The following is a 26,870-nucleotide window of genomic DNA, read 5'->3' on the forward strand; positions in this document are numbered from 1 at the left end:
AACCATGGCGAGACCTGGTCTGAATAAGGACATTGGATTCGTATCTCACTATACAGTACATGATAAAGCTTTCTTATGCCATCTCACCCTTGCTTTTTCCTGCAAGACCAATTGAAGTCATTAACAGTCGTCAACAGTCGTATCTGACGAAGTGTGCATGCACACGAAAGCACATACCAAAATAAAAACTTAGTTGGTCTTTAAGGTGCTACTGAAGGAATTTTTTTTATTTTGAGTCATCAACAGGTTTACCACTCTATTAGCCAATCACCCATTCCCACCACCCTTCTAAGTAATACCCCACTCCACCTTCTGACTATACATAAGGGTCTGGTGACTTCTGTTTCAGTGTAACTGAAGAAGTGTGCATGCACACAAAAGCTCATACCAAGAACAAACTTAGTTGGTCTCTAAGGTGCTACTGGAAGGAATTTTTGTTTGTTTGTTTCAACATGGAATTGAGTGGTGTAGTGGTTAAGAGTGGTAGACTCAATCTGGGGAACCGGATTCACATCTCTGCTCCTCCACATGCAGCTGCTGGGTGACCTTGGGCTAGTCACACTTCTCTGAAGTCTCTCAGCCCCACTCACATCACAGAGTGTTTGTTGTGGGAGAGGAAGGGAAAGGAGAATGTTAGCTTTGAGACTCCTTAAAAAGGTAAAGGGGCCCCTGACCATCAGGTCCAGTCGTGTCCAACTCGGGTTGCGGCGCTCATCTCGCTCTATAGGCCAAGGGAGCCAGCGTTTGTCCGCAGACAGCTTCCGGGTCATGTGGCCAGCATGACAAAGCTGCTTCTGGTGAACCAGAGCAGCACACGGAAACGCCGTTTACCTTCCCGCCGGAGCGGTCCCTATTTATCTACTTGCACTTTGATGTGCTTTCGAACTGCTAGGTGGGCAGGAGCTGGGACCGAACAACAGGAGCTCACCTCGTTGCAGGGATTCGAACCGCCGACCTTTTGATCAGCAAGCCCTAGACTCTGTGGTTTAACCCACAGCGCCACCTGGGTTGTTGAGACTCCTTAGGGTAGTGATAAAGCGGGATATCAAATCCAAACTCTTCTTATAGCTGCCTTTGCTGTTCCACCACCTGCTTCCTTTTATTGCACCCTAACCGGAGCACACACTAGTTTGTTTTCTTCTCCTGAGTAGGTTCAGGGTTGGAGGCTCTGTGATATCAGACATGCACAGATCATCGTGATCTAGACTTCTGCTTTAAATCACCACTGTCTCCACTCTGTGGGTTAAGTGTGGAATTTCTGGAGCTTTAATGAACCAGTTAAAACATGGAAGTGTCTGAATCTGTAGTCATACCACATTAAGCATCTTCCATGGTGTAGTCTCAGGATGTTTGCAAAGTTCCACTAACTCCCCTTGTTCCTTGTATTGGGCCTGGTAATGGAGTTTCCCTGCCCTACAGTGTTCTGGCTCCAGGCTGGTGCTGACTAGAACATGGCAGATTATTGTTGTACACCACACATGACTCAGCAGTGGGGGCGTAAGGAGAAACCACATTATGATTTGAAAGCTGGAAAAAGAACAGAGCTGTTAGCTTGAAGAAAGGTCATTGAATCCCACACAGCAGCTTGGTAACAATGGCACAATTATTATCCCTGGAGAGGCTGCAAAGGAATACTGATGTGCAACTGAAGTGGGGAATTGGATATTGCCTGGCAATAACAGTGTAATAACCATAATAATATGAGATCTACCAATAAAAATTAAATTTATTAATCATATGCAATGTATCTGAGAAACACAATTTTAGTCCTACTGATCATATCTTTAATAGAGCACTGAACTGCAAAAATGGGTCACAATTCAGCAGAAGTACGATATGCTTACATAACCCGCTGCTTTCAATGGCTTAAACAACGATAATTCGTCACTGCACTGTGGGGCTTCTCATAACGAGCACTTTTGGGTCAAGTTTCTTTTGTGCAGAGGAGCCACAAACAAGTCTGGAGTATCTCCATGTGATTTTACTAACAGTACTCCTTGGTGGAAAACACAATACTGTATAGTGCACTCCACTTCGTAAAAGGCCGGGAAGGAAAACACACTGGAATGGAGAAGAAACCGCGCCCTGGCCAGAAAACTACGTTTCCCGACAGCCTCCGCCCGCGCCGAAAGTCCCCGCCCGCGTCACGTTCCTGCCTCGCGGCGACCAAGAGAAACCCAAGGACGCGCGGGGGGGAGGGGGAGGGAGAAGAACTACATTTCCCGCCGTCCCTTTCCCCCTGTTTTACAACCTAGCAAGTGCCACGCATGCGCCACGGAGAGGCCTGGCTCCTCAGTTCGCCCGTTGAATCATCGTAGGTCGGTCAGTCAGTCGGTCGGCGTGTGGGAGGGGAGAGCCAGACGAGCCAGCGATCTGCGCGCCTGCCTGCCTGCAACGGTGGTGGCGTCGGCGTCGGAATCAGTGAACCCGGAGCAGTAGCAGCAGTAGCGGCGTCGTCCTCGGAGCGGGGCGAGCGCCGGAGGTAGAGAGTGTGTTTCCACCGCCGCCATTTCTGTCAGCCCGGACTCATGATTCCCATATGCCCGGTAGTCTCTTTCACCTATGGTGAGTAACGGCCGCTTTGGCGAGCCGGTCGGAGGGCGGGAAGGAGGGGCGGCGGCGAGGCGGCCTATCGCCTCAGGTGTGCTAGTTTTTGACAAGGCCCGTCTCTCTTTTTCCCTCTCTCCTCCCCTCCATGTCGCTGCTGCAGTGCCCAGCCGGCTGGGGGAAGATGCCAAAATGGCCACCGGCAACTACTTCGGGTTCACCCACACCGGGGCTGCTGCCCAGTACAGGTAAAGGGGAGGCTGGCGTCGCGGGGCGGGCGGGGGAGGTGTTTCCCCGGCCCCCCTCCTTCCCGGCGCCGTCCGGGGAGACCTTGGAGAGGAGGCGCGCGCAAACGCCTGCTCGTGTGCATGCTTGTGCGGAGGTGTTGATGCGTGTTGTGTGCCGCGACGGGGGGCGGAGCCAGCGGTGTCAGGCCTGCTTCGGGCCGTGCATTGGAATAAGGGCTCCCCGTCCTACCGTAGGGCTGGATCCGCCTCCTCCCCTCCCCCTGGTTATTCTGCCGCCGTCTCTCCTCTCCGCCCTTCCAGCCCCGTCCTGCGCATGCTAATGAAGACGACTCTGGTAGCGAGAGCTGTACGGCAGTGGAACAGACTCTGCTGGAAGGATTCATTCGCCTTCCTTGGAGACTCTTAAGCAGAGGTTGGAGGGCCATCTGTCGTGGAGCATCTAGTTGAGGTCCCTGCATTGCAGGGGGTCGGTGTAGATGACCCTCGGGATCTCTTGCAGCTCTACAGTTCTATAGTTAGGTAACCCCAGACTGTTCAGTGAGACTTGCTTTCCAGCAAACAGGCACAGGGTTGCAGTTTTAAACACGTTTTATTTCTTTCGCTTCTGCAACCACACTCCTTCCCTTAACTCTCCCCAGCCAGGCCTTGGAAAACCTGTATTTTCCAACTATATTTCTCCCACTACATATTGACTTTTGTGTTCTGTATGCTTTCAGTATCTTCTAAACAGATTGGTTATTGCTTCTGCCTCCCTTAAATATTTGGCTTCCAAAATCTAATGCAGACTGTAGTATTTTAGACTTATTTTTAATATTCAAAATAAATATACTGTAAAGTATAAAATGCAGACAGGCTGTAAGGACTGATGGCTTATCATCCAGGGCCTTGGATCCTAAAATAAGTTAAGGAAGTTCATTGCAAAAAAAATGGTTTTGGATTTATTAAATTTCTATGCCACCCTCCATCCAAAGATCATAGGGTGGTCTACAATATAAAGTTCACAAAGACAAAGGCTATAGTCTGACCTACTCATTATTTTGAACTGACAGACAGTTTCATTTAGGCCCCCTCAGTGCAGACTTTGAGAATTCATGTTGTGTGTGATTCAGAGCAGCTTTCTCATAGTATATTATGTGCCTCGTGTATTTTACATTTTTGTAAAAGATGTACAGTATGTTGCTTTGTGATGACTTAGCTCTAAAAACTATAAATACGTACACTATTTTGGGGAAAACTCTTAAAGTAAGTTAGTGTTCAGTATGGTGTGGTTGTGTAATTATTTTTAATAATTTCAGGAACAGGTGTTACCAAATGAAACTTGAAATGGAATGATTTTGAAAGAGATGATAAATTTCATAACTTCTTAATTGCATAACTTTAAAATAACATGCACATACAATGCCTCGCTTAGCTGAAATTATCCATAGTGAAAGGAACATTTATTACGTCTGAAAGACAGTCTATCTCCTCTTTAAGAATTGGGCCATTTTGTTAAATCGTTTTGTTTACTGTGGAAATACCTCCAATTTAAAATAATTTGTATTTTTGTCAGATTTTGACATAGTGGAGATAACTGTAATGACATTACAGTGTGACCACTTGTATAATTAGCATGTCTTAGAGGTAAACCTTGAACTTGAAAACTTGTCAAATGATGGCAATTGTCTAATCATTCTCTTGCTTCAAATGAATATCTACATAGAATGCTTTTATTGTTTCAGGCTTATTTACAGCCACTAGGTCATGTGTGAAATGAAATTGCTGCACCTCTAAGGTTTTAACAATTGGAACTGTATTTTATTAACTTAAATCAGTTGCTTATTTCACAGTAAGCCCTTGCATATTTCATGACACTCAGTCTTAAAAGTGTATATTCCTGAAATAAACAGAGGCAGAGATCTAAAGAACTGCATGCGCAAAGCTATTCAAATCTGGGGAGAGGGCTAGGAATGCTTCCTCCTTGTGAAGTGGTTTCCTGAAATTAGAATGGCTTTTGGAAATGGGGAAATGTGCATGTGCATGTGTTCTGCATGGTGCTTGAGATCTTGTCCATTTTGTTAGAAATAACATTTTTGAAAGGTATGTAGCCAACCTTCAGTTTATTCCTCTTGATTTGGTGTTTTGCATAGTACAGCAGAAACATACTTTACAGACTTCTCCATTATTTGGTCTTGAGTCTTAATAACAATGCATGGGTATTCTGTTCCCTGTGTAAGATTTCTAACGTGATGGGATTCTCTAGACACAGTGTAACAGCTGTACTTGCAGACTTGACAAATCTGCCTTCCCAGTGTTCTATCTGAAGAAGTACAACTCTGAATTGTTGAAAGCCCAATATAATTACTGGAAATAATATTGTTGCCACTTCTCAGAAATTCCCTGGTCATTTTTTGCATTTTGTTGACTCTATAGCAGGGGTTGGCAACCTAAGGCCCATGGGCCACAAGCGGCCCACAGGGGTCGTTTAACTGGCCCACGAGCCACCCGCTCGGCGAGTCTCCGTGCGCTAGGTAAACCTTGAAGTGACCCGGCCCAGGCTAGGTAAACCTTGCCGCCCCCTGCTCTGTAGCCTATGGAAAACAGTTAGTGCCTCATACAAAACTAATTTAGGTGGTATATATAACCCACCCACCCCACCTTTAACAATAAAACAACAATACGAAATATATTTTATATTTATTTATATAATATCCACTAAAATAAAATACCAAATGAGTGTGCAATATATATGTGAATACAATAAAACAATATACTGTAAAAACAATACAAAATTATCTCAATAATGATTAATACAAGAACCCTGAATCTTGCCCTATGGCATGCAAGCTGCTGGTGTAGAATTTTTTATAGCAAGGCTGTCGCATGCTGTCGGCTGTCCTCACCCATCAGCATTATTGCCATTCCATTCTGCTCCAGGTTAAGTTTCTGGACCAGGGCCATGGGAAGCCCCACATTGAGTGTATTACAGTAATCCAGTCTCAAGGTTAGCAGGGCATGTACTACAGTGGCCAGGTTATCTTGACCCAGCTAGATGGGCGGGGTATAAAGAATAAATTATTATTATTATTATTATTGACCCCAAGATGACTGTAATGACATGCTAAATAAAACTGGTGAAAGGCACTCCTAGCCTGATCAAGTTAGGAGAAGTATTTCATTAGGATATTGAGGTCCTGAGCGGTATAAGGCTTTGTAGATTAAAACTTTGAATGACTCTGATACATTTTAAAAGCAAATCCTATCTGTTGGGACTTTGTTTTTATTCATTGGCAAAATAAAAAATCTGGGCTGTTATATTTCTTATCCAGATATTTTACTATATGTCCAACATTCTCTGTATTTTATGTAAAGGACATTACTTTTTATTTGAAACTCTGAAGGAATATAAAATTACTTATTTTTCTTATAAGAGATCTTAACTTCATCACAATTAATTAGAATACTTCTTTGGAAGAGCTTCAAATACAGCAAAGATACAGCAAAGTTTTAGGTAGAAGATGGAATTACTCCATATGCAGAAATAGTGATTAGAACAGAACAGTTGCCTCCATTCTGTCAAAACCTCCTTAGAGTTTAGGCATGCTTTAATACAACTATAAAGAAGAGCATCAGAAATTATTTTACAAACTATGAATTACCATGGTATTATAGTGATACAAAATGTTTCTGTGACAGTGATAGCTTATTACTAATAAAAATGATAGAACTACTGATTCCCATTAGAGGGGGGGTATACAACTTCCTAGGCATGATCACAGATGAAAAGAATCTCTAAAAATGTTGATTCAGTATTATGTATGTGGGGGGAGTAGGAGAAGAGTTATGCATAGATCTGTTGTCATGAGAAATTATTCAGACCAAAGAGAAGGGAAGAATTGGCAGTTTATTTGAGACACTATTTTTTTTTAAATATTTTTTATTAAACATTTTATAACAAACAAAAAAATACATAAACAAAGAACATCATTACAACAAAACAAAAAAACAAACAAAAAAAACATCAATACAAACAGAAACATAAACATATCATCTTTAATCAACTTTTTAAATCATTGTCTTTTTGGCTTCCCCAACTCCCCACTATCTGATTTTCATTTTGAATATCACTGTAGCAGTTTCTATTTCATCTCTTTTACTTCCTTCATACTATAATCTCTTTTACTTCCTTCATACTATTTGAGACACTATTTTAACTCTGTCTCCTTTTGCACACAGTTTCTACTTAAAGGGGATTAGCAGAAGTTACTAGTTCTTGTCAATGTGCCTCAGAATACAAGGTTGAGGGAGGCTTCTCTAACCAGGAGATAGGAGGTCAAATCCTACAATTTGTAAAATCTTGCAAACTCGATCACTGGCTCTGCGGATTGTGGCAGAAGCAAGGGGAACAGGTTTGCTAAAGTAAATGTGGTAACAGAACTATACCGGCCTTAGAATGAATAATGTTAAGGCTGTTCATTCTGTGCCATAACAAAATACATTTTCTTCACATGAAACATTTCAAATATTTCTAATGGGATATATACTTTTGATTTGCTGCTTGATCATTATAATGAATGACATTTCCCTGCCTTTCTTCTCAAAATAATGAAAATGTTGGCTTCACTTGCCTAACATCACTTTTTAAGCACTCTATGAGCATTTTGTGGGGAGGGTGCATGCATAATTATGTTGCTGCTTTGAAGCATTTCTTCAAAGATGGCATTTTCAAAAGAACTTTCCTTTTGGGGTATTTTCTTGGACAATTCTTGCAAGATAAGAGTTGTCATTGAAGGTTGCTAGAACGATTGTTTCCATGAAGGGTGTGTTGTTTATTATTATTTTCTTACTTTCTCTAGATTCAGCTGAATCTTCCTTTTTTCTAATTATACTATCATATCATACGCCAACCTAGCAGTTCGAAAGCACATCAAAATGCAAGTAGATAAATAGGAACCGCTATAGCGGGAAGGTAAACGGCGTTTCCATGTGCTGCTCTGGTTTGCCAGAAGCGGCTTTGTCATGCTGGCCACATGACCTGGAAGCTATACACCGGCTCCCTCGGCCAATAATGCAAGATGAGCGCACAACCCCAGAGTCTGTCACGACTGGACCTAATGGTCAGGGGTCCCTTTACCTTTTATCATATATATACACACCTAAACCAGTTTGTTTTTGAATGTTTGAGGTTATGTAATCACAATTGCTTCTCACATGCATGAGGAAGGAATAACCAAACACATGTCTCTGATTAACCCCAAAACTACAAAAAAGGATCACCTTAGGGGGGGGACTCCTCCCCCCAAACAACCTATTTAAATGTCATCAGAACAGAAGTAAGAGCTGCCTCTTTTAACGTAGCTGGCTTTGACGCTAGAGTGCTCACCCCATTCTGCCCCTTCACCCCTGAACAGCCCAATTAAAATAAGATGTTTGGTGGACCCAGGATGCTGGATAATGTGATGGTCAGAAATGTGAGTGGGAAGGAATTGAAATGCACTCAACATTGCTATGCTTGTAATACAAAATAGTGCACCTAAAATTACTAAATGCTGTACAAGAATGAAAATGGTCCTTGCCTGCAAGTTGACAATGCAGTGTCTTAATGTGGCCTGTTACGAAATTCCTAGCCTTCTATCCTGGGATTCATCTCCTGCCACATGTTCTTTTCAGCCTGTCAAAGAGCTGTTTGTCAGGCTGCAGGGAACCCAGTTTACATAGATAAGAAGATGCAAAGGGATGACTCCCAGTGGGTCTTCCTTCACTTGCAGTTGTTATTCCCACAGCATGCTATAACAGCTGTTTGATGGGCTGGGGGGTGGAGGAAGCATGATTTTCAGTGCCAGTCGGCTGGGGAGCATGGGAGACACATGACGGGATCTCTTTCCATCACGTATCATCCTTCCTCATCCTCTATCTGTGTGTGGGGGAGGGTTAATTTGTACATGGCCCTCAACCAAATGTGGCCCACACAGTTATCAAGATTGCTTATCAGTGATCTAAATGTTTATAATTACTGTATATTCCTGCGTATAAGACTACTTTTTAACCCAGGAAAATCTTCTCAAAAGTCGGGGGTCGTCTTATACGCCCAGTCGTCTTTCTTACACGGTGAGAATATCCCAAACTATATTTTAACTGGAAAGGTTGGGGGTTGTCTTATACGCCCAGTCGTCCTATACGCCGGAATATACATGAATATGGTGCTTACATGACTTTTCTCTGTATGTGTTAGTGTGTAGGAGATGAAAACAATTTCCCATGCAGAAAATTAGCTGCAAATACATTTTCAGGCACATTTGAAAAGCACTTTCAAATGTGCTTTTTTGAGGCTTTCCATTTCCTGGGAGCATTCTAGGAATCCATGTCTGACTCTGTTTCTTTGGTTCTATTGCACTGCAGAGTGTTTGGAAGCATTTACGTACTCTACAGTAGTTGTTTTATATGGTGATGTGAAATCGTACTTTTCTTACATGTACTATAGCTATAAAACCAAGTACCGTACCTGACTCTGATCTATACATATTTTTAAAGCAGGCATGGGTAAGCATTTCTAGCCAGTATCTCCCTACCTGTCAAATCAACTGATTTCACACTTATTAGGTTATGCTGGTTTGAAGCCCTGGTTTTGGGACTTTAAAGCACAGTGTGGGTAATTTGAAAGCCCTTTTGCAAATAGCTCTCTCTAAACTTCCAAACATCAGGGGTTCAAAGAGCACTGTAAGGTCGCTTGCAACAGGATTTCAAATGTGTGGCTTGCCCAAAACTACATCGGAACCAAATGGGGAGCCCTGGTAGGGCAGGTTTGGTCTGTGGGTTGGAGGTTCTCCACTTCTGGTTTATGTAAGTTGGTTTTACATATTTTAAAAAAATCCTCTCAAAATTCCATTTTGTTAAAAATGGTTCATTGGTTAAGGATGCAATCCTGTGCACTTTCCTGGCAATTAACTCCCAGTGAGATTTACATCTGATGAGTATACATGCATAGGATTGTGTTCTGAATTATTTTGCTTTAGAGTAGCATTAATGTTGAGTGCCGATTTTGCTAACCTTTTGACGTTTGCCAGGAATTTTGTATGCCCAACTGAGCTTTTCCAAGACCATAAAAGTGAAAGGCCCCATTGAAAGGTTTTGAGAAATAGGAATTCTAAGGCTTATTTAAACTCTTGGTCACTGTGCTTGTGTTTCAGACTTAGTTTAGCCTTTTTTAAGCTACCCTTAATCTTGGACAATTTAAGCAGCTTTGCTGTTAGGCGTCTGATTTCATTACAACATCATCATATTTCTTGTGTTTGTCTTTCTATTACAGCCAGCAGCCAGCTTCAGGTGTAGCCTATTCCCATCCAACTACAGTTGCAAGCTACACTGTCCATCAGGCTCCTGTAGCTGCACACACAGTTACTGCTGCCTATGCCCCAGCAGCAGCCACGGTTGCAGTGGCAAGGCCTGCTCCAGTGGCCGTTGCAGCTGCTGCAACAGCGGCAGCCTATGGAGGTTACCCAACGGCACATACAGCAACAGACTATGGTTATACACAGAGACAGCAAGAAGCTCCCCCACCACCGCCACCAGTCACTACACAAAATTACCAGGTAAGTGTACTTAATGGATAGTGCATAATATTTGTGAAATTGAGTCTTACCTTTTAAAACATGATGGGCAATAGAATATATTAAATGTAGAGTAAGAATGTGTGTGTATAACTGTTATGTAGTTTAGGTTAGTAATTCACAGAACAGACCCTGACTGAGTAGCGGTGAAATGTAATAGGGTAGCAGATCTACTGCCACATCTTCAACCCTGTCACTCATGCTGGCAGGAGGCATGGGGACAGCCTGAAGTTGGTGCAGTGATCAAGGACAAATCAAGTCCAGTGACAACAGTGGGACTGGGTTAAGATCCAGCACATCCTGGACTGGCTCAGCTCCATCTGCCCCTGGAATGGCCTGTTGGGTGACTACCTGTGCTACTGCTGTTGTAGATGCCCTTCAGTGGTACTTCCATGCACCCATATGTTTGGTAAGACAATATAGGAAGCTCTTTTTTTTCTTTAGCTTGTTCATTGCTGTAAGAGAGAGGGCTTGCAGAGAGCAGCCCACTCTGCTTACTTCCATCAGATGGGAGAGCAGCAGCAAGTCTGGGAGGGAAAACCAGGAACAGGAAGGGTTAAGAATGGTCCAGGGCTCTGCAGAGTCCTGAAGGCTCAGCTCCAGGCTGCGAGAAGGGAAGCAGGGGTGGAGCTAGCTTCAGCAGGGACTGGAAAGGAGGGAGTAAGTAGAACGGCACCTCAGGAGCCTGTTTTGGGACCACGGAGGACCCATAGAGCAAGGAGGAGGGGCGTTTGGATGCCCAGTCTTAAAAGGGGGGTCAGAGCCCACGAGACGCCATTGTGGGCTTCTGCCCCATGCAGAGCAGACATGATTTGAGACATCTCACCACTGTATATAGCATGCACAATAAAACTCTGAAAATCCAGAGGATGTGTGGAGTGCTTACTCGGGAGTAGCCAACACCCATCTGTGACAATTGCATAGTCAAATATATTTTTTAAAAAACTCTGAGGATAGCACTATAACACCTAGGGGAAGAAATACGGTATGTAAAGCATTACTTAATGTGGAAAGTAACAGTAATTCAGTAATTATTAGCCACTGAACATTCCTAGCAAATTATTAACTGTAGCATAACCACCTCATCAGCATTCTGCAGAACTTTTAATTATTTAGCACTGTACATGCCTGCAGGCTACAACATATGTAAGATATTAGTAGATTATTATACACAACCTGAGATATAAGGGAATGGTAAGTTACTTTATTTTTGGTATTTGAACATTGCTGTATTTGTTGTATCTGCATATAGTTATGTCTGGAAAAATGTGCAGCTATGAGAATAATAGTTGTCATTTATTGTACAAAGGAAAAGCAGTGTATGTATGTTTAAGCAATACTGTAATATTATTTTTTTACCCTTCTCCAAAAGTGCGGATTACAAACTTTAAATGAGGGCAGTAGATATCAACTGCAAATCCTTTTTTGAATTGCAGTGCTGAGCCATACCATAGACTGTATAAAGGATTTGCAGTTGATATCCACTGTGTGGAAATATGTACAGTATGGCTGTGTTAACAAACATTTTCATTTCCTAGTGGAGCACAGAATACTGTCTATTTGAAGACTGAATACCCTTCTTAATGTAGAGCAGGAGCAGAGAATCTTTTTGTCCCAGTGGGCCAGATTCCTTTCTGTCCAAACCCCTGCAGGCCAAATTTGACCCTTCAATCACTTAATGGAATTATGCTGTCAGATGATGGATAGGTGGGTTTGTGCAGTGCTTTCTAAGCACCTGTTAGCTAGCTGGTTGCCAGGTGCTTGGGACCTGCAGCCCCAGCACCAAGTATAGGGCTGACAAAACTGCTTTCTGCAGGGGTCAGCTGCGTGAGTGAATTCCCCCACAGAGAGCTCAGTTTCACAACAATCTATCAGCATCTATACCTGCGCCACACCTGATGTCACATATGGCACCTGGTATGGGAAAGGTGGGTGCAGTCTGGGGAAAACTCTTCATGAGATAAATTTGGCCTGCAACACTGATGGTTCTCCAGCCTAATGTAGAGGTTTGTGCTTGGTGTCTTGTGGGTAAATTGATGGTGATATACCATTTTTTTTCAATGTAGGCTGCTTAACTGGACATTGACATTTGTTTCTTTAATGCAAGATGTCCAGTACTGGCTTCATTTAATTTAGCAATCTTGGGCAAAAAATACATAGTTTGAACCTCAAAAATGTAGCATATCAATGCTGTTGAATGTTTCTACTATTTTAAAGTCTGATTAATTAGAATAATCAAAATAATTCAGTAATAGTCTATATATTTAATGGGAAAACTAATGTCCATGTGTTTTCTCCCCCACTCCCATGTTTCTTAAGGACACCTATTCATATGTTAGATCTACTGCCCCAGCTGTAGCTTATGACAGCAAGCAATACTATCAGCAACCCACAGCCACTGCAGCTGCAGTGGCAGCTGCTGCCCAGCCACAGCCTTCTGTGGCTGAATCATATTACCAAACAGGTGAGTTGCATGCTTTAAAGAGAACTCCAGCTTTTTTGTTGTTATATAGTCACAAATGTGTTACCATCTGCAGATGCTCAGAATCTAGTAAATACAATAGTTTGTTAGTAGCTTGGTTTTCAATGGTTAACTGTTTGGTGGTTAACTTAGTATTTGTAAAGCAGTTAGGGCCCAGATATGCGAATCTTACAATCCTCTAGCTTCTAAATGTTTATTAAACTGCTTTATTCAAAGAAAGATTCTAACATGACTGCATCACAGAGTGCATGACATGTTTTACCTTCTTAGGTCTTGGAGGGTCTGGTTGCTAGGTAAAACCATTTGGCCATTCTGAACTTTTTAAGTCATAGGAAAACAACCTTTTTTGTGACTGCCACAAATAAAGGTCAAAGCTTTTGAGAGTGTCACTCTAATGTATGCTGCTGTGCATATGTAGCCTCATGTGACTTAGCACTGTTTTTCTTCTAGTCTATTCATATGGGGAGCAAACAGCTATGTGTGAAGGAAATTGGAAAGGAGCATAGTCAGATGCTTTAAATTGTTGCTGAGTAGCCGGGGGGGGGAGTTAACTGCTTTTAACTATAGAGTGTGTTTTTTAGTATAACTCAAATTATTTTATTTTCTGGGACATATCTGTAAGGTGCATTTTATATTGGAGCCCCATCCAAATTGTGAGTTAATCACCTCTTTTCATTAAACCAGATGTTGGTGGGAATTTTTTTTCATATCGGTGGATAAAATATTAGATAGCAATGTGGAATAAGCATACATAATTAGTTTTTTGATCACTGTCTTTGGTTTAGCCATTATTATGTGTGTTGAAAGAATGTGGAGGTAAACGTTAGTTTAAGCGTTGTTGCACTGAAAGTAAAAGCACAAGCTTTAAGAAACACTGCCGATTCCATTAGTATAGTGATGGTAATTTTATAATAGAAGTTCCAAGTGCAGAGCTTAAATTGTAGGCTGAGAATTATTCCCATATTGTCTGCCTTATTCAATAATAAGATAAAGTGAAAAATTAAATGAAATTTATTTTTAAATTACAATTGTTTACATGATTATTGAAATCTTCATGTAATTTTGCTCTTTTGTCTTAATTAGCTCCAAAAGCTGGCTATAGCCAAGGAGCAACTCAGTATACTCAAGCCCAGCAAACTCGACAAGTGACAGCCATAAAACCAGCCACTCCAAGCCCAGCTACTACTACTTTCTCCATATATCCTGTATCTTCCACTGTGCAACCAGTTGCAGCAGCAGCTACCGTTGTTCCCTCGTATACCCAAAGTGCTACATACAGTACAACAGCAGTTACTTATTCTGGTGAGTATTGCTTGAAGAAAGGATATTGGAGGTTAGAAATGACTATTTGAATGTCTTTGTAAGATCAAAGGTAGAAATGCTGAGCTGAACATGTCTAGATTTTTCAAAGACGGCTTCTGTACTCAAAATAAATTACTACTTGGGAACTTTTGCTTTGTTAAATGTGCTGATTATGTGTGCAAGTTTACTCAGAAGTAAGTCAACTATGGCCAGTTGGACTTGCTCTGAGGTAACTGTAGGATTACAAATTCAGACCCTTTAGAATGGGTGAAAAAGAGTGTTGATGGCAGACTGTTGGTGTAGAGCAGGTATCTTCAACCTTTTCAGGCACAAGGTCCTTACAGATCTATGTTGGACTGATTGTACAGGTTTGCTGTATGTCTGTGGATGTTGGCATTGCTCCACTAGAAAAAAATTACTTTTGTAACTTGAAATAAACTCCTCTTTTCTGGCTTTGTAGCATTGCTTGGATATACAGTGGTACCTTGGTTTACGACGACGACCCGTTCTGGGAAGCCGGTCGCTCCCCGAGTTCGTCGCTCCCCGAAGGCACACTTCTGCGTATGCGCGAAGCGCCGATAGAGTACTTCTGTGCACGTTGCGCAGATTGCTTCTGCGCATCCGCGCGCATGGAACCCGGTTGTAAATACTTCCGGGTCCGCGGCGGTCACTCTCCGAGTTCGTCGTAAACGGAGGCGGTCGCAAACCGAGGTTCCACTGTACAGATTGAGAATATTTGTTTTACTTTTAAGTACAAGTTTTGTGCATCTATGTTAATGCTGAAATCCTCCTTAATTAAATGTAATCTTATTACATTTAGATTTTCAAACTTTAATGTGCTTATAACTTGCAACTTTTTTTGATCATTTAAAGGTACATCGTATTCTGGCTATGAGGCTGCAGTATATTCAGCTGCATCATCTTACTATCAACAGCAGCAGCAGCAGCAGAAACAGGCGGCGGCAGCAGCTGCTGCTGCTGCTGCAACAGCCGCCTGGACAGGGACCACCTTCACTAAAAAGGCACCATTCCAAAATAAACAGTTGAAACCAAAACAGCCTCCCAAACCACCCCAGATCCACTATTGTGATGTTTGTAAGATCAGCTGTGCTGGACCACAGGTATTGCTGCTTTCTGATTATGAACTTAACTGCTTGGTAAAATGAAACAATAAGTATATGCCAAATGTTCAGGGAAGGGTCAATAAGTTTTTGGCTTCAGGGTTATTTCAGTTTAAAATATATTTATGTGACTGAAGTTCGTTTTGTTAAGTACAAATAGTGTTTGCCTTCAAAACACTGGCTAGGCTCTGAAAAGCTACTCTGTGGCTTGAGCTCATGCTCAATTTACACACCCAACATGATAATATAACAAATGACTTTTTGCAACTCCTCATGGTTTCAAATGTCTTTCACAATGCAGATACTCTAGGAACCATATGTCCAAAATATCTTGCGGCACACGGAACTAGTTTCATGGGTTTGGGGAGGATATTCTTTGTTTTGTGTAATGTCTAACATTCTGGGACTTGCTCCTTCCTGAGACCAAATACATTATTAACACTTTGAGTTCTAACGCTTAAAAGTTTTTCTTCATAAAGCATTTGTGATTTTGCTGTTTGCCTGTCATGGAAATGGTTGAATGTAATAGAAAGGACTTTTAGAGAAAGATAACCATCTCTTCAGCTGAACAGAATTAAATGGTATGCCCTTTTTTTAATGAACTGTAAATCTAGATGCATCTTTTATGATACAGTGGAACCTCGGTTTATGAATTTTCGGTTTACAAACGCCGCGGACCCATCTGGAATGGATTATTTCACTTTCCATTACTTTTAATGGGAAAGTTCGCTTCAGTTTATGAACACTTCAGTTTATGAACAGACTTCCGGAACCAATTACACCCATGCTTCGGGTTAAGTACGCTTCAGGTTAAGTACACTGCAGACCCGTCTGGAACGGATTAATCCACTTTCCATTACTTTCAATGGGAAAGTTCGCTTCAGTTTATGAACGCTTCAGGTTAAGTATTCCGCGGACCGTCTGGAACAGATTAATCCACTTTCCATTACTTTCAGTGGGAAAGTTCGCTTCAGTTTATGAACGCTTCAGTTTATGAACAGACTTCCGGAACCAATTGTGTTCATAAACCGAGGTACCACTGTATTTTACTTGGGTTTTCTAAATTGCCAAGCCAAACTATGTTGCCAGCTACAGTCGTACCTTGGAAGTCGAACAGCTTAGTTCCCGGATGTTTTGGCTCCTGAACGTCGCAAACTGTTCAGGTTTGCGAACTATTTTTGGAAGCCGAATGTCCAACGGGGCTTCCACGGCTTCCGATTGGCTGCAGGAGCTTCTGGATACATTTCAGCAGCAAATCAACTTCCATGTTGGTTATCTCTTGCACTTGGCTTTTTAATGTACAGAATAATATGATAAATGAACTAATGTGTCTTGTTATTCATGTGGTGATTTAAACAGACTTACAAAGAACATTTGGAGGGACAGAAACATAAAAAGAAAGAAGCCGCATTGAAAGCATCACAGAACACAACCAGCAACAGTTCATCTGCTCGTGGGACTCAGAACCAGCTGCGTTGTGAACTCTGTGATGTGTCTTGCACAGGAGCTGATGCCTATGCTGCTCATATTCGTGGAGCAAAACATCAAAAAGTAAGCCTCTCCTTCCTCTGCCCTCCCATTTCTCAGGTTTTACACCCCTAGACCTCAGTCAGTGTCCCACCCTGGACAAAATGAATGATCTGACAGGCAAACAAGATTCATCACATTCGATAGGAGTGTGGGACTGCCCACCTTTCAATTACCTGACACAGTTAATTCAGCCTCGAATGAATGAATTGTGCTCTCAATTTGTCCTGTACAACTATGGCTTTAATTCAAGTCAGGGCTTCATTCAGCAGTAAACAGGAGCCCCACCTTAGGCAAGGATTGGTTCCACTTGGAGCTCCTGAATTGAGCCTATTGGAATAAGACATGCATTTGGAGAGAGAATGATAAGTCTCTCTGATCTGAATCATAGAGTTGGAAGGGACCTTGAGGATCAACTAGTCCAACCCCCTGCAATGCAGAAATATGCAGCTGTCCCTACAGGGATCAAAACCTGCAACCTTGGCATTATCAGCACTACTCTAACCAACTGAGCTACAACACACTGAAGAAACTGCAAATACACATCTCTACATAGTGTCCCATGTACTAGCTACCAACATGAAAACAATCAGATCTTTATGCACTAGAGCCTCTTTTAGTGTCTCTGAAGGTGACAACAGAGCCAGTGTCAGAATGGTGCCGAATGTAAAAGGCACTGAATGTTAGTACCTCTTGCAGCGTGGGGCAGGTGGGTGTGGCTGGGGTTTCATGCAGTATTTCATGTATGTATTAGCCTCCATTAAGTTTCCCCTCATAAAAAGTAATGTTTACTGTGAAGGTTCCTTTAAACTTATACTTTCATGCTCTTAGAAGTACAGACAGGATTCTAAATAGACGTTGAACAATTTTGTAGATTCTGCTCTTAACTTTCTTCATTGGTGGTTCTAGGTGGTTAAGCTTCATACTAAACTTGGCAAACCCATTCCTTCAACTGAACCAAACGTCGTGACCCAGGCTACGTCTGCAACATCTGCTTCCAAACCAACTGCTGTCTCTTCGAACATTGCAACTAACAGCAGCACTGTGAATTCTTCTGTTTCATCTTTGGCAGTGAAAATTCTTACTCCTTCTGCCAATGTGCTACTTAGCACAACATCCAACAACAAAGCAACAATGGTTCCAGCTAATGTTGCTGTAAAGAAAATATCCACACCCAAAATTAACTTCGTTGGTAAGTACTGAAATATTTTAGTTCAGCAAGATACACTAAATAAACTCATTCAAGAACAGGTTTTAAATGAGTGTCTGCTATGATTTTGACAACCACTAGAAATTCTAATTTTCTCTCTGCTTGGCTGCATTGTTTTAACATGAAGTCCATCAAACCAAGCATCTGGTTGCAGTTCTAAGTACTGTCTCTCTCATGGCAGTGTTTGTCTCATGCACACAAATTGCTACTCAAATGGTTTTGGAAAGTATTATGTCAACACTTCCTCTGCTCCAACACACCTTTTATTAGAGAACATGGGGCTACTGTGGAACACAACACCATATGTCTGAACAGTGCATTTTCAATAGCTGTCATAGATGTTTTGTTGATCGGCCCTTTGGTCAAGGCTCAGCATGTTCATGTCTTGCACCCAATTATCCTGTCCTCTTGAACGCCCCGGGCCGTGCTGACATTAAAACAAATAATACAGTTTATTTGAACTTGTATTTTATTTATTTTAACTGTTGAATATTTATGTTACCTGTTCTTTGAGGAAAATACTACAGTATTTTGCTATGGTTTGCTTGCTTGCTTGTTTGTTTATTATTTACAGAATATCCAGGTTTTTAAGCTGTAGGCCAGCCTCCCCTTGGCAGTGGCAAGAAATGTGACTTGAAAATGTAATGAAAATTAATATTTACTTGTGAAATGTTTCATATTAGGTGGTAACAAGCTACAGACAACAGGAAGCAAAGTGGATGAATTGAAAGCAGTAGAAAATATCAAAACTACTCCTTCTATTGCTACAGTGCAAACACAGGAAATTAAGCCAGATATGTCTGCTGAATCGGTAACATCTACAGCTCTTGCTGCTCTGCAAAGTGAGGTCCAACCAGTGGGTCATGACTATGTTGAAGAGGTATTCATTCAAAAACTATGTTCATTAAATGCAATTAAATGAAACTGCTGAATTAATGTGTTAGATTACTTTATATGGCTCAGAAATGTGAAATCATGCTGATAATTAGCTACATGTCTCTGTGTGAGGTAACTACATGGCTATTTTGTCTATGAAAGAATTTGCAGTGGAGTACTAATAGCATTGCCGCTGACTTCACAGCCTTTGTCTTCAGGTAAACTAGAGTGTGAATACTGAGATTGTCTTAACAATTCTGACTACTAAGGACATGGAGTGTCCTTCAAAACCGACCGTTCAGAGTCCCAGCTCCAAAGGAACAGGTAGTGGGATATATAGCAAGATGGCAATCATTGGTACATATAGTAAGATGGCTGTGTCTTGTAAAACAGGAAAGTGATATGGCATATTACAGGCATGTCCAAAGTCCATTTGGGGGGCCTAATCTGTTCAATTTAATTCGGCCCCCCGTGCTAGTATATGTCCTGGAGTAAAATCCTAAAAAAAGCTCAACAACTTTGGTCGGCCCTCACGCATGTTCACCTCATCGCATCTGGCTTTCTTTGAAAAAAGTTTGGAGTTTGGGCACCCTTGGCATATTAGAATCAAGCGTTGACACTGATTTTGAAATTTTGCAAATCTGGAACAGTGGTTATATCAATATAGTGTGTTGATATGTTGCACAGTTGCACCTACACTGTAGTGTACCATCAGTATTACTGATGAATTTGCATGCACAGCGTTACTGAGTGTCAGCTTTCACTCAGTAAAAGGAAAGAGGATATGAACATGCAGTAGCCTTCCACTTAGTGAGGATTCTTAACTTTCCTAACTATTGTTTTTCTCTGCATGGTGCTCTGAAAATGTGCTCAGAGCAAATGTAGTATTAGGGAATAGTGTATGGCTTGATAGCATACGGTAGCTCTGAATGATTTACAATAAATAGCATTTTTAACAAATCTGAAATATCACCTCAAAATTCAGACAGTTAAAAATTAAACTAACAGTTCTCCAACTTACTTCTTTAATGAATTCAGATGTAAGCACTCTGAAATAAAGTGGTTTTTGTCTGTTTCCTGAAAGCCATCAGGAAAGAAAAAGAGTTAAATGCCTGTGCCAGGGAGCTCCACAGATGGGGCAACATTTGAGAACATTGTAAATTTAATAGCTACTGACCTTAAACGGCAGAGACACTCACAAGTGACCTTCCTCAGAAGATCTGAGGCTCAGGGCAGGATATATGGACATTCAGGAATCCAGGTCCCATATTGTGTTGAGGGGGGGGGGGGTATCTCATATGTCTGGCACAGGTTCTGATTAGGCCTCTGAAACCCTTTTCCCCAGACCATGACGAGCTGCCACATGTGTTACAGCAGATGAGAGGAAGGTAAGGACATGACTCCAAAGGAACAATCAGGAGCTTAAAGTGAGGGGCAAATCCACACCATAAATTCAAAGCACATCAAATGCATATTTAAAGTACGTGACTTTCCCCAATAAATCCTGGAAACTGGTTTGTTATAGGAACTGGGAATTCTGTCTCTAGAGGGGAACTACAGTTCTCAGGATTCTTTGGGAGAAGTCGTGGCTTAAGTGTGCATTGTATTTGCTTTAAAAGTACAGTGTTTATTTGCCTTGAGTTGCCTTGAGTTGCCTTGAGGTCATAATCAGCATTTTGAAATGAGCCTAGAAAAGCAAAGATAACCTCTGTAGATCTTTCAAGACAAGCGTTACATGCAGGGTGTAGACCATTCAGGATCAATATCCTACACAGTTTGCTCCGTTCAAAATTCTAGTCACTATGCTCTGGACCAGGGGTCAGCAACCTAAGGCCAGAAGCTGCCCACAAAGGTCGTTTTGACCGGCCCCCGAGCTGCCCCTGAACTGAGCTGCCCAGTCACGCGCTGTGCTGTGCTAAATTGGCGCAGCACGGGGACTTGCCTCTGCGGTGCCAGAAATCGCATCTGCGCAAACGCAGACACCTGAAATCGTGTCTGCACACGTGCAGACACCGAAAATCGCGGTCACATGCGCGATGCAGCCCATGAAGGGATCTCCATGAGACCAATCCAGCCCAGGCAAGATAAACCTTGCCGATCCTTGCTCTGGACTGTAGCTTTCAAACTGCCTTCAAAGGCAGCCCGATTCAAAACACGTTAGTAGTTACTGTGCTTGCTCTGGTGTTTAGAAAAGATTTTAACAGTGAAAGGACATCTACAAAATGGTGTTTTCGATTGAGAATAGTGCCTCAGCATAGTGTTCCAAAGTAGAACTATTGCAAACTTGCTCCAGAAAAATCCAAGGGGGGTTGGAGTGGCAAGGTACCTTACTTGAGGAGGTGTTTTAGCTGTTGTGGCTCTAGCAGAGGCATTTGCTATATGAATTAGTTCAGGGGCGCAGGATCTAGATTTCTGAAAGTGTTGCTCACATGGGTAGAAGTGCTTTGTTGGCTATGAGAAACAAAGCTTTGCACTTGCTCTGGAACACAATAATTAACTTGGAAAATAGGTAATTCAACTTTGATATCAGACAATAGCAAAGGTAAGAATAGATATTTGGGTCAAAGGTGTTGTGTTTTTTTTTAACCTAATGGAAGTCTGCTATGGCTGGTTAATGCAGGTTCTCTGTTGCCACTATTGCATGGATCTTATGCCAGAACATGTCTTTGTGTGAAAATTTGACAAAAATTAGTTCAGTTTCTTTATAAAACCAAGTCGTGTTAAATGACCTTTTTTAAACTGCTTTTTCTTTATTTTTAAGGTACGGAATGATGAAGGGAAGGTTATTCGTTTCCATTGCAAACTTTGTGAATGCAGTTTTAATGATCCTAATGCCAAGGAGATGCATTTAAAAGGAAGGCGGCATAGATTACAATATAAGGTACTGTAAATTGATTGTAGCAGCGTAAATGGTCTATTTCTGACTGTCTTTTTCAGTAAATTTGATGGTGATTGAGTTTTACTTGGTCTCTTCTAGTATGAAACCTAAGCAGGTAGTACATCTATTTTGAGCACCAACTGTTTCCTTCCCCAGCTGAACTATGGTAGCCATATAGTGTTTGCTCAACATATTAAACATTATATGAGGAGGGCTGATGCTATAGCTTACTGTTTGCTCCTCATAATGTTTTTTAATATGAAGGATTGTGTCTCTGACTGCATTGCAGTTTTTGCTTTGTCTTGGTGAAAATAATTGGATCTGACCACAGAGAATAAATCTTACAAGAAAATAAAATGAAAATCCTCCTTCTCTACAACAGAAAAAAGTAAACCCAGACTTGCAAGTAGAAGTGAAGCCGAGCATCCGGGCAAGGAAGATCCAGGAAGAAAAGATGAGGAAGCAGATGCAGAAAGAAGAATATTGGAGAAGACGTGAAGAGGAGGAACGGTGGAGAATGGAAATGAGGTAGCGTGTAGACTTTAATAGCGACCAGTGTACATTCTGTAAACCTGAATTAGTTTCCATTCTATGTAACTATATTTCTATGAATGCTTGCCTTGGAAAACCTGGATTAATTTTACCTTTAAATAAGTAATTGACAGCAGAGTAAGAATGACTTTTTATGGGTGTAATCCAGATCCTACTCTGAATTCTGTAGCAAGTACGGAATTATTGAACCTGCAGCACCCAATATCTTTTTTAACATTTGACGTTCCAAAAATTAATTTTGGCGAGACCTGAATTATTGAACATATCGTCAATAAAAGGTATTTCTGCATCAATTGAAAGCATTTGTGATTTAATTCATATACTTAGACGCTATGAGGAGGACATGTACTGGAGGAGGATGGAAGAAGAGCAGCATCATTGGGATGACCGCCACAGAATACCTGATGGAGGATATCCTCATGGACCTCCAGGACCTCTTGGACTACTTGGTGTTAGACCAGGAATGCCACCACAGCCCCAGGGACCAGCTGTGAGTAATGTTTGCATTGTATCTCTCCTCCAGATGTATTTGGTGCCACAGACGGGGGGTGGGGGGAACCTAGTAAGTCAGTTGGGTCTGCAAGTTATTCCTAAGCTTAGTAGCTAAGCATTGGCTTCTGTTAACCAACTGTGAAATCTAGAGCCATCATGATGGCACCATCATACATTATCAGGACACTTATTCCACCATCAAGTCCTAATCTGAGCCCCATCAAATAAAGGAAGGAATAACATATGTTATTTTTTACTTAACATTGTTGACTTCCTCAATTCCCCCCTCACTGGGTCCATTTTAAAATTCCAATTAAGCAATTTCCATTTTATATCTTAAATCATTCTAACACATTTTATCATTATCACTCGAATATTCTATTCTAAAAGCATCATCCATTCTTCACCAATAATTAATCAATTTATCCAAATCAACATTTATTTTCCCGTCCTTCTATCTTCTATTTCTCCCCTTAGCCTAAAATTTATTACCAAGAATTTTCCATAAATTTAAATATTAATTCTTCTATCATACTAACATTTAAACACTTAAAACTAATTCAGCCCCCCTTCCCCTGGACTCAGGGTCTCCCAGATACTTCAGCGAGTTCCTTAAGTCGTTCCAGTTTCGGACCATCATAAATTTACATCCATTATTAACCCTCACCCCACTCCCACCCTGTCCCAGCCTACCCCCCATTCTTCCTTGATCATCCCCTGCTTGCCTCCCCAGTTCTCTAAATACTGTAGTACAAAACCATCCAGTTATATTTCCACTTTCCAAGCCCTATCTCAATTTCCCCCCCCTTTTAAGTTCTGGCCCCAATATGGATCTTGTCCTCCCTCCCTCACTGAGAGGACATTATTCCATGCTGGTGGTTCTTTGGAGACTCCTTGGATCAGACATATGTTCTGTTCCCCCCCTCTCACTGGAGGAACAGCATTCCATGCATCTTCCTCATCTTCTTTAAAGTCAATTACATTGTCTAAGACTGGTGATTGTTCTTCTTGCTTCTCTTCATTCTCTATTGAAATTAATCCTTTTTCACTGTCCACACAATTCTGATTCCTTTCATCCAACTGTATATTACTTTCACGCAACATATTATTTTGCCGAAATTCATTTCTCAAGTCCAAAAGCAATTCCAAAAGTTCCTTCTGAAAGTCCAGGCCATCAGTGCTGTTGTGGCTACAGACATCCTGCTCATCTCAGATTTCATGAGAACAGAACAGAGCAGGAAGTGGTGCAGATCTTATTTCCAAAAACATCAGGGACCAAGTTTATATCCGAACTGGTTATACTCTCATTTTTAATTCTTCTTCATATCTTAAAAATCTTGTGACCATTTGTGAAAAGAGCATTTATCAAACTTATTATTCCCAGCTTTATATTTTGTGCTCTCTTCAAAATTGACAGTTCTCAACTTCAAAGAGGTAAACAAATTCCTTTCTATTGTGATATCATAATGGCGGCTCGCTGATCCCTCCAGGGACTCGACTCCAGCTTCCAGGGGAACTTTTCCCAGTCCAAATTTTAAAACATTTACAGGGATTTTAGTGGATTCAGCCCTTCTCCCCTTTACCCTGCAGGGGGAAGGAATTGGGCCCAATCCGGTGGGCAGAGGACTCACTTTGGGGCACAGCCGAGCTCTCACGGCCCCAGAAAACTCAATCTGGGGCTCTTTTTGCGGCTCCCCCCCCCAATAGCGCCAGGAACCTCGGAGCTCGGGGATTCCTCACTGATCAGCGCTGGTGGTAGACCGGAAGTCCAGAAGGAATAACATATGTGACTGCAGTCTTTTGTTTCCATTTCCATTTCTTTCTTTATGGTATTTGGTCCCTTTAGTGATTACAGTACAAGGAGTTTCGGACCTAAAAACAGAATCAAACTCTTGCCTTTATTCGCCCCATGTAAGTTTTAAAACTCAGACAAGATAACTGAATAAGGATTCTCTTACAGCAGGGGCCAGCAAACTTTTTCAGCAGGGGGCCGGTCCACTGTCCCTCAGACCTTGTGGGGGGTGGGGTGGCGGACTATATTTTTTGGGGGAAGTATGAACGAATTCCTATGCTTCACAAATAACCCAGATATGCATTTTAAATAAAAGCACACATTCTACTCATGTAAAAACACGCTGATTCCCGGACCGTCCATGGGCCGGATTTAGAAGGTGATTGGGCTGGATCCAGCCCCCGGGCCTTAGGTTGTCTACCCATGTCTTACAGTGTGACCAATTGAGATTCAGATTCCTGTATTTTTACATATCTTTTGAATTTGATGTAATCTGTAACAAATGATAGTAAAACTTGAAAGCCTTCCTAAGTCTTGGTCTGTATCACCCCATTTATTTTCTTGAGCATGGAGAGCCTTTAGCTCTGGTGGGTGGTTTTGATGCCAACCAGTTTTTAATTATCTTTTTTAAAGATCTCATTTTCTTTATGTGAGCTCTCGTAATGCACTTTGAGGCGGAAAACTCGTAATGCACTTTGAGGCGGATGATTTTTAAAAAATAGCAAAACATAAAATGTATGAGATTTTTAAAATCTGCTTTCTGTATGCAGCCTCTTCGTCGACCAGATTCTTCAGATGACCGTTACGTAATGACCAAACATGCTGCTATCTATCCAACTGAAGAGGAACTCCAGGCAGTACAGAAAATAGTTTCTATCACTGAGCGTGCATTGAAACTTGTATCTGATAATATGACTGACAATGAAAAAAACAAGAGCAAGGAAGGAGATGATAAAAAAGAGGGTGGTAAAGACAGGTATGTTTTATTGCCATTGTTGCTTGCAATCATTGTGCTTGGAGACGGTCTAAGACAAAATGGATCATTTGCCCTACTTCATGCCAACTTCTTAAACTTCTGTGCCCAGAAATACTGGCTTCTGTTATCAGAATAATAGATCCCTCATTTTTGGCAATGGGAGAATTATTTGTTCAGCAGGCATACTCCAGAAGCAACTAGGAACTGCATTCTTTCAACGGCAACTGCACTTTGTGCATATGAAAAAGTCCTTCAGCTGTGCAATAGTTTCTTAGCAGCTCTTCAGACCACTTTTCCTTGGCTAAGGCTTTATCCCCTTGCTGACTATAGAGAAGAACTAGCCCAGAACTCCACCCAGTGTGAGAAATGCCAAACTTTTCATTGCACCTCTTTGCTGTCTGGATCTTTCCCCCCAAAACTTTGTGCTTTCCGCATAGAGTTAAAATGTACACTATGATGTATGTAGAGAATGACAGAATGCACACCGTCCTCACGGGGGTCTAGGGTAGTATGTTGCATGTGAAGGGCTCTCCCTGCATTAGACTTGTTTTCTTTGAGTGCTTTGGCCCTCAAAACACCTGCTTCTCACCAAGACTTCATTTTTGCCCAGGGCTTTGAAAGGAGTCTTACGAGTGGGAGTGTTGGCTAAGGGTTTGCTGCTCCGAGGAGACCGAAATGTCAACCTTGTCTTGCTGTGTGCTGAGAAACCTACTAAGACATTGCTGAGTCGCATTGCTGAAAATCTGCCCAAGCAACTTGCCGTATGTATGGTCTTGAAAACATTTGGTATTTTTCATAAAAGATTGAACTGGGGTTCTGCCAGTCAAGTTTCCTCTACATCCTAATTTACTTTAAAGTAGGTGGACTAGCAATGAGCTATTTTCTAAATACAGGTATAGCAGCTCAGCCTGCAATACATAGCTGCACCGCCATCCTGTAATAGGAGTGCTATCCTCTTCAGGGCTGTAGGCAGGCTGGAATAAGAGCCTTGAGGATGGGGGAGACAGAAAGAAAAGAACACCTCCCTTCCCAGTCTCCTTAAAACTCCACATTGTGCTAAAGAACTCTAGTAGGAGATTGATTGCCAACCCCAAACCTGTATAGCAGGTGCAGGGACCTCAGGCCTGGGGGCTGAAGGAAGCCCTCCAGGCCTCTCTGGCTCTGAGGACTCCCCCCTGGGCCACATGCCTCACTAGCCCTACTTCTCACACCCCATTGAGGGTAATAATAATAAAATATTATTTATACCCCGCCCATCTGGCTGGGTTTTCCCAGCCACCC

The 26,870-nt window shown here is 41.8% G+C and overlaps 1 protein-coding gene and 1 non-coding gene across 3 annotated transcripts in view; both read left to right on the top strand.

Moving 5' to 3' along the window:
- The first annotated feature begins 2,279 nt into the window (after positions 1-2,279).
- ZFR (zinc finger RNA binding protein) overlaps positions 2,280-26,870 on the top strand; it is a 36,795-nt gene continuing 12,204 nt past the window's right edge. For both annotated transcript variants that reach the window (XR_015945970.1, XM_035100393.3), the window contains exons 1-14: positions 2,280-2,565; positions 2,711-2,795; positions 10,081-10,363; positions 12,701-12,845; positions 13,947-14,165; positions 15,039-15,286; positions 16,646-16,837; positions 17,723-18,005; positions 18,707-18,903; positions 21,661-21,780; positions 22,160-22,305; positions 22,657-22,819; positions 25,384-25,589; positions 26,200-26,350. Coding sequence is in view for 1 of the 2 variants with exons in the window: in XM_035100393.3 (XP_034956284.1) it covers positions 2,529-2,565; positions 2,711-2,795; positions 10,081-10,363; positions 12,701-12,845; positions 13,947-14,165; positions 15,039-15,286; positions 16,646-16,837; positions 17,723-18,005; positions 18,707-18,903; positions 21,661-21,780; positions 22,160-22,305; positions 22,657-22,819; positions 25,384-25,589; positions 26,200-26,350 (2,475 nt within the window). In the remaining variant the exon portion in view is untranslated. The remainder of the gene's footprint in view (positions 2,566-2,710; positions 2,796-10,080; positions 10,364-12,700; positions 12,846-13,946; positions 14,166-15,038; positions 15,287-16,645; positions 16,838-17,722; positions 18,006-18,706; positions 18,904-21,660; positions 21,781-22,159; positions 22,306-22,656; positions 22,820-25,383; positions 25,590-26,199; positions 26,351-26,870) is intronic.
- LOC118077371 (small nucleolar RNA SNORA66) lies at positions 7,132-7,268 on the top strand. Its single transcript, XR_004691627.1, has one exon. It is a non-coding gene; the product is annotated as a small nucleolar RNA SNORA66 (small nucleolar RNA).

This window comes from Zootoca vivipara, chromosome 10 (assembly GCF_965207765.1).
Source record: "Zootoca vivipara chromosome 10, rZooViv2.hap1.1, whole genome shotgun sequence".
Taxonomy (NCBI): domain Eukaryota; kingdom Metazoa; phylum Chordata; class Lepidosauria; order Squamata; family Lacertidae; genus Zootoca; species Zootoca vivipara.